This window comes from Caretta caretta, chromosome 9, assembly GCF_965140235.1.
Source record: "Caretta caretta isolate rCarCar2 chromosome 9, rCarCar1.hap1, whole genome shotgun sequence".
Classification (NCBI taxonomy): Eukaryota; Metazoa; Chordata; order Testudines; family Cheloniidae; genus Caretta; species Caretta caretta.
The window spans coordinates 102,550,411-102,566,085 of record NC_134214.1 but is presented as its reverse complement, the minus strand read 5'-3'; the positions used below and the strand labels follow the sequence as shown (position 1 = coordinate 102,566,085).

The 15,675-nt window shown below is 45.5% G+C and overlaps 1 protein-coding gene across 5 annotated transcripts in view; it reads left to right on the top strand.

Annotated features, from left to right (window-relative positions):
* TEX11 (testis expressed 11) overlaps positions 1–15,675 on the top strand; it is a 138,601-nt gene that overhangs the window by 104,010 nt on the left and 18,916 nt on the right. For 4 of the 5 annotated variants that reach the window (XM_075132610.1, XM_075132611.1, XM_048865185.2 and 1 more), the window contains 2 exons: positions 4,805–4,921; positions 6,269–6,341. In XM_075132610.1, the coding sequence (XP_074988711.1) occupies positions 4,805–4,921; positions 6,269–6,341 (190 nt within the window). Of the gene's footprint in view, positions 1–4,804; positions 4,922–6,268; positions 6,342–13,412; positions 13,801–15,675 lie in introns of those variants that run through there. The other variant, XM_075132613.1, reaches the window with a different exon arrangement.

The window sequence follows — 15,675 nt, the reverse complement described above, 5'->3', positions numbered from 1 at the left end:
CATTTTTACCCAACATGTCATATAAATTTCGCATCAACCAGGTTATCCACCTTCTGTTTTTTCCCCAAGCCTCATCAGATGAGAGAGGAGGCAGTTTTGCACACTTTGAATGTTAGGAGGGTGGTAGGCTTTTATGTAGACAAAACTAAATCACTCAGGAAATCACCCAGACTGTTTGTGGCTATTGCAGATAGATCCAAAGGTTTGGCGATTTCCACCCAGAGACTCTCTAGGTGGATCTCTGACTATATCATATTGTGCTATAAATCGTCAGATATATAGGTTCCTTCTAGAGTTTTGGCCTGTTCCACAAGATCTCTATCTACTTCTATGGTATTACACAAGAATGTCTCTATTCTGGACATTTTGTAAGGCTACTATTTGGTCTTACATACATACCTTCTTCAACCATTATTCAGTGGTTTAGTCTTCTAGATGCTGCTGTTGGAAATGCTGGGTTGTCTTGAGTCTTGACTTGGCTCTGAAGTTCCCCTCTCCAGCCTGGGGTACTGCTCAGTAATCACCTTGGTAAGCACCGTAGGGGCCCTCCTGAAAGAAGGAGAGGTTACTCACCCTGTGCAGTAACTGGAGATGTGTCCCTCTACGCGCGCTCCACTACCCATCCTCCTTATTCTCTGTTTTGGAGAATCCTCTGGGGGCATCATAGTAGAGAAGGAGCTGAGGGCGGTTCGCCCGGGCAGCCCTGTATAGCCTCAGAGTGGGGGATGAGGAAGCGTAGGGCACATGCACAGGCCGAATCGGCACTATCACCAAAACTCTCTGATTAAAGGCGCCTGGGGTGTGAGTACGTCCGAAGTGCTGCGTCCACAGGGACATGTCTCAAAGAAATCCACGTACTGTACAAGGTGAGTAACCTCTCTTTATTCATACTCCTGTAATTATCCAAATAAACTTACACTTCGTTATGTATAAAATATACCAGAAATATGTTGTATTACAATTACCTGAAGTCTGGTCTATAAACAACTCCTCTCTGTAGAACTGGGTTCTGTACAGGACAGGTTCATCCCAGCCAGCTACCTGAACACTTGTGACTTGAGGCTGAAGCTAAAAGCAGGGTTCTAGGAATACTGTTTAATCTTCAAAACTACACAACCATCTGTCAATCCTGATTTCAGAGCAAGTGCAACATTATCTGTTCTACCAGTAAAGGTGGGCAAACAAGGGCTTCTTTAGCTGGGAAAAGCTGTCAATGAGAAGAACACAGACATGTAGTTTAAGCCCCAAATCTATGAGGGGAAGGATATTTCCAGATATCTTAGACTTACTGAATAATTTAAGGTTTCAGAGTAGCAGCCGTGTTAGTCTGTATCCACAAAAAGAAAAGGAGTACTTGTGGCACCTTAGAGACTAACAAATTTATTTGAGCATAAGCTTTCGTGAGCTACAGCTCACTTCATCGGAAGAGCTGCTATTTGGTGGAGGTTTGAAATAGTGTGAACTCCCGCAGTTACTGTAATGTCCAACCCCTTCTGGGATAAATGGACATGCAGTATCTGTGTACTTACCGCCCAAAATGTTGTGATAAATGTGTCCTTCTCCAGCACCTCCTAGTGCAGGCACAGCGTGTGTGTGACAGTCAGAGTCCCATCGAAGATTAGTTTTCATTGCATCTTCAAAAGACTCTGATTTTCAGACTATTGTAGGGATGTCAGGCTGGGACAACTGACTTGTGGAGATTTCAAAATTCTCAGTGAATCACATATTTGAATTCTGTTCAGGTTCTAATATATCCCTCATCATAGTAGTAATTGAGCATCTTCCAGAAGTGTGGTAAGCGATGTGACTAGACCCTGTCATGTGTGGTTCATTCTTTCTGTATTCCTCTCCCCAGGGAGGAGAGTTTCTGTGTCTGGGGGTTATTTCTTTTCTTCAAAGTAATGTAATATATTAAATGTACACTGTGCTCTCTGTTTATATTAACAAGGCAGGTAGAATTGTACCTTGCACCAGGAGTGGAAGGATAGTGAGGGTTATGATGGTCTTTAGTGCCTGTGGGTATATGTTCCACAGTTCGATATTGGCCCCTGAGAAAGTTCTGTCTCTTTCACAGATGAACCTTACCTATGCAATTTTATTGTATTGTAGTTTTGGCCCTCATCCCAGACTTTAGGCTCTAAGGCATTGTGGGAACAAAGGGTTGAGTGCCTTAAAAAGTGACTGAATGAATATCCATCAACGTAAGAGAGAGAGAGAAAGTTTGGATTAAACTTATTTACACTAGTCTAAATCTGGCGTAATTTTATTGAAATCATTAGAGTTATTCCAGATTTTCACTGTTCTAACAGATCAGAATCTGGCCTAAAGACTTTAAAATCTGTCTTAAAATAAATTCAAAATCAGGGAGTTTCCCCTGGAAATAGTGAGACTTGCCAGATCCGCACATACAGCCCTTAGAGTCATAGATTCATAGATATTTAGGTCAGAAGGGACCATTATGATCATCTAGTCTGACCTCCTGCACAACGCAGGCCACAGAATTTCACCCACCACTCCTGCGAAAAACCTCTCACCTATGTCTGAGCTATTGAAGTCCTCAAATCGTGGTTTAAAGACTTCAAGGAGCAGAGAATACTCCAGCAAGTGACCTGTACCCCAGGCTACAGAGGAAGGCGAAAAACCTCCAGGGCCTTCCAATCTGCCCTGGAGGAAAATTCCTTCCCGACCCCAGATATGGCGATCAGCTAAACCCTGAGCATATGGGCAAGATTCACCAGCCAAATACTACAGAAAATTTTTTCCTGGGTAACTCAGATCCCACCCCATCTAATATCCCATCACAGGCCATTGGGCCTATTTACCATAAATATTTAATTACCAAAAGCATGTTATCCCATCATACCATCTCCTCCATAAACTCCCTTATTTGGGAGGTGGGAGCCTTTTGCGTACTAGAGACACGTTTAAAATAAGTGTTGCCATTTTCAGAATGGGAAGGCATATTTGGAGGTTGTACAATGTTCCTGTAAACAAAAAATGTCTGTTAATTTCAGCTCTATACAGACCATGGGAAAAAACAATGTCTGCCCATCAGAAAAGGAGAAAGTGATTTTGAGAGCTAGCAATACAGGAAAAATATAAAAGAATGATTGAGAGTATTCATTTAATGTATGTGATGTTATAGCCTTGTTGGTTCCAGGATATTAGAGAGACAAGGTGGGTGAGGTAATATCTTTTATTGGACCAACTGCTGTTGGTGAGAGAGACAAGCTTTCGAGCCTAGAATTATAGAATCATAGAATATCAGGGTTGGAAGGGACCTCAGGAGGTCATCTAGTCCAACCCCCCTGCTCAAAGCAGGACCAATCCCCAACTAAATTATCCCAGCCAGGGCTTTGTCAAGCCTGACCTTCAAAACCTCAAAGGAAGGAGATTCCACCACCTCCCTAGGTAACGCATTCCAGTGCTTCGCCACCTTCCTAGTGAAAATGTTTTTCCTAATATCCAACCTAAACCTCCCCCACTGAAACTTGAGACCATTACTCCTTGTTCTGTCATCTGCTACCACTGAGAACAGTCTAGATCCATCCTTTTCAGGTAGTTGAAAGCAGCTATCAAATCCCCCCTCATTCTTCTCTTCTGCAGACTAAATAATCCCAGTTCCCTCAGCCTCTCCTCATAAATCATGTGTTCCAGTCCCCTAATCATTTTTGTTGCCCTCCGCTGGACGCTTTCCAATTTTTCCACATCCTTCTTGTAGTGTGGGGCCCAAAACTGGACACAGTACTCCAGATGAGGCCTCACCAATGTTGAATAGAGGGGAACGATCACATCCCTCAATCTGCTGGCAGTGCCCCTACTTATACAGCCCAAAATGCCGTTAGCCTTCTTGGCAACAAGGGCACACTGTTGACTCATATCCAGCTTCTCGTCCACTGTAACCCGTAGGTCCTTTTCTGCAGAACTGCTGCCGAGCCATTCAGTCCCTAGTCTGTAGCAGTGCATGGGGTTCTTCCATCCTAAGTGCAGGACTCTGCACTTGTCCTTGTTGAACCTCATCAGATTTCTTTTGGCCCAATCCTCCAATTTGTCTAGGTCCCTCTGTATCCTGTCCCTACCCTCCAGCATATCTACCACTCCTCCCAGTTTAGTGTCATCTGCAAACTTGCTGAGGGTGAAATCCACACCATCCTCCAGATCATTAATGAAGATATTGAACAAAACCGGCCCCAGGACCAACCCTTGGGACACTCCGCTTGATACCGGCTGCCAACTAGACATGGGAGCATTGATCACTACCCGTTGAGCCCGATGATCTAGCCAGCTTTCTATCCACCTTATAGTCCATTCATCCAGCCCATACTACTTTAACTTGCTGGCAAGAATACTGTGGGAGACCATATCAAAAGCTTTGCTAAAGTGAACCTGAAGAAGAGCTCTGTGTAAGCTTGAAATTTTGTCTCTCTGACCAGCAGAGGTTGTTCCAATAGAAGATAATCCTCACCCGCCTAGTGTCCCTTTAAGTAAAATGTGTCCCCCAGTTGTGCTGTCAGCATTGCTGCTGCTGTTGTATAAACCCAGGACAAAACAGAAAGGCCCAGAAGGGTCAGCTTCAACGGAAGTGATGTAATCAGTGCTCTCCAGGTGGAAAAAGATGAGTGGGAAGGAAGGAAATGGTACTTGAGCCTCTGGAAAAGTGTCACAAACAGTGGGAGATAAAGGAAAAATGGAAATAAGTAAACTACTTTCTTTCTATCACTGCAGTAGAAAATGTTTCTTTCTTTGTTGATTGCTAGCCGTGACCTGGCAGTATCCTCGCTGACTATTCATGTTTCTGTTTTAGTTCTCCCAGTTTTGTCCATCTGATACAGCTGTTCTGATTGCCCAGAAGACATGCTTGCTGTTGGCTGCAGCAGTTGATCTGGAAATGGGGCGATGCAGTTTAACACTCACTGAACAGGTAGAGTGCTGGCCCTTTACATATGGGGCAGGTGAACATCTGGCTTTTAATGTACCCTAAACATAGCTTCTTTCGGTGTTTTATAATTCTCAGTTATTTCACGTAGGACGGGAGCTTGAAAATACAATCCTTTCACAATATAGAGTAAATTTTCATGTTGCTTTACAACCAATATAAGATATTGGACCAAATTCTCAGCTGCTGTAAATTGATTTTGTTGACTTCAATGGAGCTAAATGGATGTACACTATCAGAGGATCTGGGCCAGTGTCCCTGCCCCAAGGAGTTTACATTACAATCTACATTAAGATAACATGTATGAAGGGGTGATGACAAACCAGGGTGGAACAGGAAGATTAAGACTATAGCAGTAGGATTATGCAGTTGCTGAGGTGGTGATGTGAATATTATGAAGGTCACAGTTTTTATTTTCTGATGCATACACACACCCTGGAGGAGAATATTTACATTAATAGGTTGTGGAAGAAGTACAGAAATCTGTTGAGTGGTGATAAGTGCAAAAGTTTGCTGAGCGGGGTTCAGTGCTTGGGCCTCTGTCTTTTCTGCAGAGAACACTGCACAGAAATAGGTTTCTTTTTTAAAAACACTCTGGGAGTGACTGTCCTATGAGTACTAGTCCTAATTGTGACACTACGATCTTGCCTTTGCACCTCTTTGACAAGGAGTGAGAGCCCAGCCATGCAGAACAGACCAGTGCTGCTAGTTGCTCTCATTTTGTTTGCAACCTATGCATGGCCCTTCTTACAGCTATGTATGGTGTCAGGTCATAATACCATTCTGGATTCCAGGGTTTGATTTCCGGTACAAATATAGGTGATAATGCCCTCTGTTACTCTACCAAGGGGCCTGATGTTCAATTTCTCATTCCTGGTCAGATTATCGTGCCCTGTGCTACTGCTGTGCTGGGAACTTGGGTTCAGTGTCTGATACCGGTCTCTTACTCACTAGACAGGCTGCAATCATTGTACTGCATAGACAGGAATGTTCAACTTTTTTGAGAATGTGTTGCACTCAGTAGCAATGTTTTCTGGCTGATGGTTCATATAAGCCATGTCCCTTAGAGTCATCTTAGTGCTATGTGCCTGGACCAATGGAGCCTCAAGTGTGATGGATCCTTGATGCTTTGAATGGGGTGTAGAGGTCTCTCCTAAAGAAGAAGAAAAAGAAAACTGGGTGCAGATGATGCATTAGAGTTAGCCTGGCTTTTCACTTATTATGTAGCCAGGTACTCTGGAGGCTTCTCTACTGTAGTTTGCTGTGAGATTTATATTCATGTTTCTTTTTAAAAACATAGTTTAAAAATAATGTATTAATTTTACAAAATAGATTGAGCTTCTGTCTCAGGCCCTTCATCACATCCAGGCATGCAGGGAAATCTGGAATGTTCTGAAGCTAACAGGTAAGTTAGAAATTCTGTTTGATTATGTAGTATAGCAGTACTTAGAGCCAATGACTAGAGCAGCCTGTACAAAAATTCCCAGGTTCTTTAAAACAAAAGTTTACTCTGCCAAACCTGTTTCCTTGCACTGTGCAGTTTAACAGGAGAAAAAATGCCTAGATTTCCCAGTTTAACTAAAGTGGCACATTAGGATTCAAATTCATGGATTAGGTACTGTACCAAAAGTCAGAGAACTGTCTGATGCCTTTTCTTCTCTGGATCTCCAGCAGGAAGAGCATACAGGAAGGCTCTGGGGGGCGGGATAGCTTAGTGATTTGAGTATTGGCCTTCTAAACCCAGGGTTGTGAGTTCAATCCTTGAGGGGGCCATTTAGGGATCTGGGGCAAAAATTGGGGATTGGTCCTGCTTTGAGCAGTGCATTGAACTAGATGACCTCCTGAGGTCCCTTCCAACCCTGATATTCTATGATTCTAAAAGAAAAACTTGTGTGGGTTCATGTGTTGTTTTCTTGAAGATAATAGAATAAGGATAAGATGTTAGTGTAAACTTTCTCTTGCCATTGCAGGCTCATTATGGGGCACTAAAATGCTCAACATAGTTATAGTGCAGGTGGGAAAAGTAACTTTATGAACAGGACAGGTATTTCAGTATGCAGCCCTCTCCGGACTGAGAATGAATCCCTCTTCTCTTCTCCCAGGCTCTAACCTGACCTGAACCTGAGCTCCTCTAAGTAGGAAGAGGCATATTTATATGGTTCAGCCCTGCCTCTTTTCATTACCACCAGCCAGTGACAGGGTTTGTTATATGCCTGCTTTCCATTAACCTGAGTAACTTGAGTCACTCTCAACTTTCTTTGTGTACCTACATGGCGGCAAGTATTCCTGGATTTTCATAAGTGATCTCTCTTCTGCCAGCCATCTCCACCCTCTGACAAACAGAGGCTAGGGACACCATTCCTTACCCATCCCAGCTAAGCAGCAGGATACGAACCCTGGACTTCAGGAAAGCAGACTTCGACTCCCTCAGGGAACGGATGGCCAGGATCCCCTGGGGGACTAACTTGAAGGGGAAAGGAGTCCAGGAGAGCTGGCTGTATTTCAAGGAATCCCTGTTGAGGTTACAGGGACAAACCATCCCGATGAGTCGAAAGAATAGTAAATATGGCAGGCGACCAGCTTGGCTTAATGGTGAAATCCTAGCGGATCTTAAACATAAAAAAGAGGCTTACAAGAAGTGGAAGATTGGACATATGACCAGGGAAGAGTATAAAAATATTGCTCGGGCATGTAGGAATGATATCAGGAGGGCCAAATCGCACCTGGAGCTGCAGCTAGCCAGAGATGTCAAGAGTAACAAGAAGGGTTTCTTCAGGTATGTTGGCAACAAGAAGAAAGCCAAGGAAAGTGTGGGCCCCTTACTGAATGAGGGAGGCAACCTAGTGACAGAGGATGTGGAAAAAGCTAATGTACTCAATGCTTTTTTTGCCTCTGTTTTCACTAACAAGGACAGCTCCCAGACTGCTGCGCTGGGCATCGCAAAATGGGGAAGAGATGGCCAGCCCTCTGTGGAGATAGAGGTGTTTAGGGACTATTTAGAAAAGCTGGACGTGCACAAGTCCATGGGGCCGGACGAGTTGCATCCGAGAGTGCTGAAGGAATTGGCGGCTGTGATTGCAGAGCCATTGGCCATTATCTTTGAAAACTCGTGGCGAACGGGGGAAGTCCCGGATGACTGGAAAAAGGCTAATGTAGTGCCAATCTTTAAAAAAGGGAAGAAGGAGGATCCTGGGAACTACAGGCCAGTCAGCCTCACCTCAGTCCCTGGAAAAATCATGGAGCAGGTCCTCAAAGAATCAATTCTGAAGCACTTGCATGAGAGGAAAGTGATCAGGAACAGCCAGCATGGATTCACCAAGGGAAGGTCATGCCTGACTAATCTAATCGCCTTTTATGATGAGATTACTGGTTCTGTGGATGAAGGGAAAGCAGTGGATGTATTGTTTCTTGACTTTAGCAAAGCTTTTGACACGGTCTCCCACAGTATTCTTGTCAGCAAGTTAAGGAAGTATGGGCTGGAAGAATGCACTATAAGGTGGGTAGAAAGCTGGCTAGATTGTTGGGCTCAACGGGTAGTTATCAATGGTTCCATGTCTAGTTGGCAGCCGGTATCAAGTGGAGTGCCCCAAGGTGTCGGTCCTGGGGCCGGTTTTGTTCAATATCTTCATAAATGATCTGGAGGATGGTGTGGATTGCACTCTCAGCAAATTTGCGGATGATACTAAACTGGGAGGAGTGGTAGATACGCTGGAGGGAAGGGATAGGATACAGAAGGACCTAGACAAATTGGAGGATTGGGCCAAAAGAAATCTGATGAGGTTCAATAAGCATAAGTGCAGGGTCCTGCACTTAGGACGGAAGAACCCAATGCACAGCTACAGACTAGGGACCGAATGGCAGTTTTGCGGAAAAGGACCTAGGGGAGACAGTGGACGAGAAGCTGGATATGAGTCAGCAGTGTGCCCTTGTTGCCAAGAAGGCCAATGGCATTTTGGGATGTATAAGTAGGGGCATAGCGAGCAGATCGAGGGACGTGATCGTTCCCCTCTATTCGACATTGGTGAGGCCTCATCTGGAGTACTGTGTCCAGTTTTGGGCCCCACACTTCAAGAAGGATGTGGATAAATTGGAGAGAGTCCAGCGAAGGGCAACAAAAATGATTAGGGGTCTGGAACACATGACTTATGAGGAGAGGCTGAGGGAGCTGGGATTGTTTAGCCTGCAGAAGAGAAGAATGAGGGGGGATTTGATAGCTGCTTTCAACTACCTGAAAGGGGGTTCCAAAGAGGATGGCTCTAGACTGTTCTCAATGGTAGCAGATGACAGAACGAGGAGTAATGGTCTCAAGTTGCAGTGGGGGAGGTTTAGATTGGATATTAGGAAAAACTTTTTCACTAAGAGGGTGGTGAAACACTGGAATGCGTTACCTAGGGAGGTGGTAGAATCTCCTTCCTTAGAGGTTTTTAAGGTCAGGCTTGACAAAGCCCTGGCTGGGATGATTTAACTGGGATTTGGTCCTGCTTCGAGAAGGGGGTTGGACTAGATGACCTTCTGGGGTCCCTTCCAACCCTTATATTCTATGATTCTATGATTCTAATAGCCATTAATGGACTTAGCCTCCATGAATTTATCCAGTTCTCTTTTAAACCCTGTTATAGTCCTAACCTTCACAACCTCCTCAGACAAGGAGTTCCACCGGTTGACTGTGCGCTGTGTGAAAAAGAACTTCCTTTTATTTGTTTTAAACCTGTTGCCCATTAATTTCATTTGCTGACCCCTTATTCTTATATTATAGGAACAAGTAAATCACTTTTCCTTTTTCACTTTCTCCACATCACTCATGATTTTATAGACCTCTATCATATCCCCCCTTAACCTCCTCTTTTCCAAGCTGAAAAGTCCTAGCCTCTTTAATCTCTCCTCATATGGGACCCGATCCAAACCCCTAATCATTTTAGTTACCCTTTTCTGAACCTTTTCTAATGCTAGTATATCTTTTTTGAGATGAGGAGACCACATCTGTATGCTGTATTCAAGATGTGGGCGTACCATGGATTTATACAAGGGCAATAAGATATTCTCCGTCTTATTCTCTATCCCTTTTTAAATGATTCCTAACATCCTGCTTGCTTTTTTGACTGCCGCTGCACACTGCGTGGACGTCTTCAGAGAACTATCCATGATGACTCCAAGATCTTTCTCCTGATTAGCTGTAGCTAAATTAGCCCTCATTGTATTGTATGTATAGGTGGGATTATTTTTTCCACTGTGCATTACTTTACATTTATCCACATTAAATTTCATTTGCCATTTTGTTGCCCAATCACTTAGTTTTGTGAGAGCTTTTGAAGTTCTTCACAGTCTGCTTTGGTCTTAACTATCTTGAGCAGTTTAGCATCATCTGCAAACTTTGCCACCTCGCTGTTTACGCTTTTGATAAGTCCCTTTTCTCTTTTGATGAGTCCCTTTGCACATGCAGTGTAAAATCTACAGGTACTGTTTTATATGCAGTTAATTAACCCCTTCAGTACCATTGGGATAGGGTGAATCACACAGGACAAAACAATACTCAGATAGGCATCATGATGTTTTCTTACGATGATTATCACACAATTGAACTGATTCAGCCTATATCTTGTGCAGCACTCAAGAAGTTAACAGCTCAGGGTGGCACATACATAGTTTTCAGCAGGAGATACATACTTGCCATACTGAGTGTGTGAAACTGGGGGTGGGCAACTTTTATTGAAGTGCTGGTGGGAACTGAAGTGAATCTGTTAGAGTGGGTCACATTTAGTGGAGTCACTGTGGTGATAAATTTGGCTCACTATGTTGACTGCCTGTTTTCCAAGGAAAAGTGAAATTACAAATCCAGATGACTGTAATGAGTTGTAATTATGTTGTAGTTGGTAGCACCAGCAAAGAGGACAGATGACTCTGGAATAATTTCTAAGATGACACCAAAGAAAAAACAATACATTTTACTAAATACGTTCTCTTTATTCTTAAAATGACTTTTTTTTTTTCAAAAGCATCTAATTTTCACACTGTATCACATCGGCAAATATTCCTCTTAGCCCACAGGGACCTTTATGAATGGGAATTTATTTTTGCAATCTCCTGGTGGCAGTGGGGCATAATGTTTGCTCTTAAGTTTGTGCTGACTATTTTCTGGGTGTCCTGAGTGGGCCAATTTTCAGCTATAATTTCAAATGTAATCTACTAACAGGAAAGATTTATTATAAAGAAATAAGAAGAGAGTTGTTAAATGGTAAATCAATCAGATACATACAGAGACTTCAAAGTCCATATATCAGGTTCTTAGCAGTATTGGTGAGTTTGCTGGCTTGAAAGTCCCTCTGGAACACATCCACAGCTTGGATGGATCATTCAGTCCTTTGTTCAATGCTTCAGCTTGTACAAAAGTTATTCCAGAGGTAAAAAGCAGGAATGAAGACAAAATGGAGAAGATGCAGCTGCTTTTTATATTCTTTTGCCATGTGGCAGGTACTTCCTTTTTCCCAAACACAAGCTTCACAGCACATGGCATGGAAAAGCCTTAGAGTTCTGTGTCCACAGACATAGAATCATAGAATATAAGGGTTGGAAGGGACCCCAGAAGGTCATCTAGTCCAACCCCCTGCTCGAAGCAGGACCAATTCCCAGTTAAATCATCCCAGCCAGGGCTTTGTCAAGGACATGCCCCTACATGTCTTGCTGACTCATAAGGTGTAGCCCCTGGCTTCTTTCTATAGGTTCATTATACCATTGATGACCCTTGGTGGGCCATCGAACAGGCTAGGCATTGCTGATGCCAATCTGTCTGGGGTAGGGTTGCCAACTTTCTACTTGCACAAAACCAAACACCCTTGCCCTGCCCCACCCCTTCTCCAAGGCCCCGCCCAGTCTCCCTCCATCCCCTCTCCCTCTGTCACTCACTCTCCCCACCCTCACTCGCTTATTTTCACTGGACTGACTCCAGCGGTTGGGGTGTGGGAGGGGGTGAGGGCTCTGGATGTGGGTATAGGCTCTTGGGTGCAGCCAGGGATGAGGGATTTGGGGTGCAGGAGGGGGCTCCGGGCTGGGGCTGAGGGGTTCAGAGTGCGGGAGGGGCTCCGGGCTGGGGCGCATCAGGGAGGTGAGGGTTCTGGCTGAGGGTGCTGGCTCTGGGGTGGAGCCAGGGATAAGGGATTTGGAGTGCAGGAGGTTGCTTGAGGCTGTGGGGTGGAACCGAGGAGGTCAGCGTATGGGAGGAGACTGGGCTGAGGCAGGGGGTTGGGGTGTGGGAGGGGATACAGGCGCTGGGCTGGGGGTGCAGAAATGAGCGGTTCAGGGTGCGGGAGGGGGCTCCAGGCTGGGGCAGCGGGTTGGGATGGGGTTACAGGCTCTGGGCTAGGGATCCAGAAATGCGTGGTGCTGACCAGAGCCGCCAGGATCCCTTTTCGATCAGGCATTCCGGTTGAAAACCAGACACCTGGCAACCCTAGTTTGGGAGTGTCATCCAGAAACAGCACAAGTTTGGAAATACAGCTGTACCCTACATATCTATAACTCATCATACAAAGGTGATGCAAACATATAAATGAGATTATCATACTTGGCCAATTATAACATTTTCACAGATACCTTATACGGCATATCTGGTCAGATTCATTGCAATTCTATAATATTGGTATCAATAACATCACAGTGTTCTGCATATTCCATACAGCGTCACATATTCAAATGTCAATCTGATTGTTTTTCACTGGAGTGCCGTGTAATGAGTGCTGCACTTCAGGCTGGCTCAAATTCATGGTGATGGGGGTTGAGTGCAGTGGGTAAGGTTTGTAGTTTGCAGGGCTGGGTGGTGAAGCTACAGGTGTTGGAGGCAGCTGGTGGCAATAAGAAACCAGATGTTGGGGAAAGTGGGTTGGTGGTGACATGGGGGCACAAGGGAAAGAGTTTTGGGACAAGGGCTGCAGCGGGGATTGGGGGGCAGGCGTGGATCTGCTCTGTCTGCAGTGTTGTGCATCGAGTCCACTTGGAGGTCCATAATGCTTAGGAGCTGCTCCGTGGTTTGTTGCCAGTGATCCACATTCCCCTGGCGGAGCCTCCTTTTGGTCTCCCGCCACTCCTGTACTTTTTGACTTCATGCAGACGGTCCTCCTTACTTCTTCCAGCTGCTTCCTGATTCTTTGCAGCCTTTCGGCCGTTGATAACAAGGACCGCTGGGATCTCAAGGTTGCATCTGTAAAGCCAAAATGCAACACTTAACAGAGGCAGCATTGTTCACATTAGAGCAATGATTTGGCTGAACTTAAAGACAAGCACAGTGCACACAATCGCAGAAAGTGCCCGTCCCAAAGATAGCGAGCGCACATAACCCACAGGGGCCCCGAAATGGTAAGTAACCACGGGGCAAGGGGGACTGATTATTTCAGGGCCACACTGTCCTCTAGGGTTCTTTGCCTTGGGGAGAGCCAGCAGCTGCAGAGGGCCCCAATACTAAACACTGTCTCCACATTTTCCACAGGAGTTCGTCCTGGAAGCTATCTCGCTGCTGAGAGTAACCTGGGAAGCAAGGGAGGGTCTTCAACTACAATGGTGCTTCCGCCCTGGCCCTTATGCAGCTTGCCTGTGTGCAACAGTGGTCCCCCCAGCCCTGCATGGCACAGTGGTGCAGACATGTTAGCCTGACTGGGACAAGGAGCACAGTAGCTCTACCAAGGAACCTGTGCAAGTGGATTGCCCAGCTTCTGCATGAGACATTCAGTGAGATAACTGAGGCCGATTACCACGATGTGAGAGACCACATCAACACCTTATTCCTCATCTAGGCATGCACGCAGCCCTACCCCTTCTTTTTGTAACACTCCTTGCCCCAACAGCCTGCACTGAACAACTTCCTACCCAAAATAAAAGCTGCTTACTGGGCACCTCCTCTGCTGTTTGTTCTTCCACAAGCACCGTCTGCTGCAACTGGCTACCTTCCTCCTGGCTTGAAAACAGCTCCTAGCTGCATGCATCTAGGGATGCCGGGCTGTCCTCTGGCTCTGGACCCACCTCCTCCTCAGCACCCTCACTCCCACTTTCCTCCTCCTGCCTTGTTGCCCTCTGGGCTGCCAGGGCCTCTGAAGTGTCCATGGTGCTCTTCGAATTGGAGGTGGGGTCGCCCCCAAGTATCTTGTCCAGCTCTTTGTAGAAACAGCAGGTCATGGGCGCAGCACCAATGCGGCGGTTTGCCTCCCGCGCTTTGTGGTAGGCATTCCGCAGCTCCTTCACTTTAACCCTGCACTACACTGCGTCCCGGTCATGGCCCCTTTCTATCATGGCCCTTGATATCTGCCCGTAGGTATCATAATTCCTACGGCTAGAGTGCAGCTGGGACTGGACAGCTTCCTCCCTCAAACAGTGATGAGGTCCAGCACCTCGCCATTGCTTCATATATTATACCAATAAAATAAAAACCAGCAGGATCTTATTAAAGGGGATAAGGCAAAATGCCACAGTTATTGTGAATACAGAAAGAATCATAGTCAGCAGTTAGTTATAGCTATAACATTCCATTCAATTTCATATTTATTCACACATTCATTCATACACACACACGGGTTCTGCAAGGTTGTTATCATAGTTACCAGCCTTAGAGTTGCTCGTGCCAAGCCACTGGCCAGGTGGCCTGGACATGAGGAGAGAGCAGGGCCTTGTCAGATGCGCATCTGATGCTCCTGGAAGTTGGTTTGCAGACCCCAAAGTTCTCAGTTTCTAGAGTCCATTTTTTAGGAATTTATTTCTATGCCAGTCTATGGGAATTGCTTCATCATGCTGTTGCTGAATCAATCAGCCGATGGCACATTCCTGACAGCTCCGTGCTGCTCGATGTTATCTTGTTCTTCGGTTCTCCCATCCTTGAGGCTGTTGGGTGGATTCTAGTCTGCCCTCCGGGGGTCCTCTAGTTGTTTCCAGTTGACGCCTTCTTCGGCCGATCGACACTGGATTCTTAGGCTGGTACCTCCCTGATCATTTATTATCCACACCAAGCATCCATCCACATACATCCTCTATCTCTATTTTAATCACAATTGTTAACAAAGCGAGATGAATACAACAAAAGAGCGGGGGGTCTCTGTGTGTTTCTGTTGTTACAAAGTATCGCTTTGAGTTGCTCTCTCTGGGTGAGTAGTTGTTACAAAGTATTGCTTTGAGAACAGACTCTGTCTTAGGCTGTACTAACACAATTAGCAGCTTGCAAGTTTCACACAGAGAGGGAGAGAAACAGTAAAAACAAGAGACCAAAAACCAAGAGACCTCTTAATTAGTAATACCCTGGAATTTAAATTATGGGGAATCAAACTCATTTGTGATTTTAATACAGAACTTCTTTAATATGATCCAACATAACACATGCTGGGGATCACCTGGCACCTGGAGGCATGGTCACCTGGAAAGATGTGCTGAGAGGACTGTACGCCTTGCTGAGCAAACAGGAAGGGGAATTTCAAAATTCCAAGAGAATTTAAAGGGCGAGTCTGACGGTTGGTCGCTTGAGGGCAGGGCAGTAGAGTTCAAAGTGATGACCAGAGTGGCTAGAACAGGCATTGTGGGACACTTCATGGAGGCTGATAAGAGCGCATTAATAGACCAGGGTGTCCACACTGGCACCCCGGCGCTGCAGCCGGGGCACAGCAAGCGTTATGCTTCTCGTGGAGGTGGATTACCAGGGGTGCTCCAGCCACAGAGTCCGGACGCTCTACGTGCCTTGCCAGTGTGGACACCTCAGGAGTGAGGGCACCCGA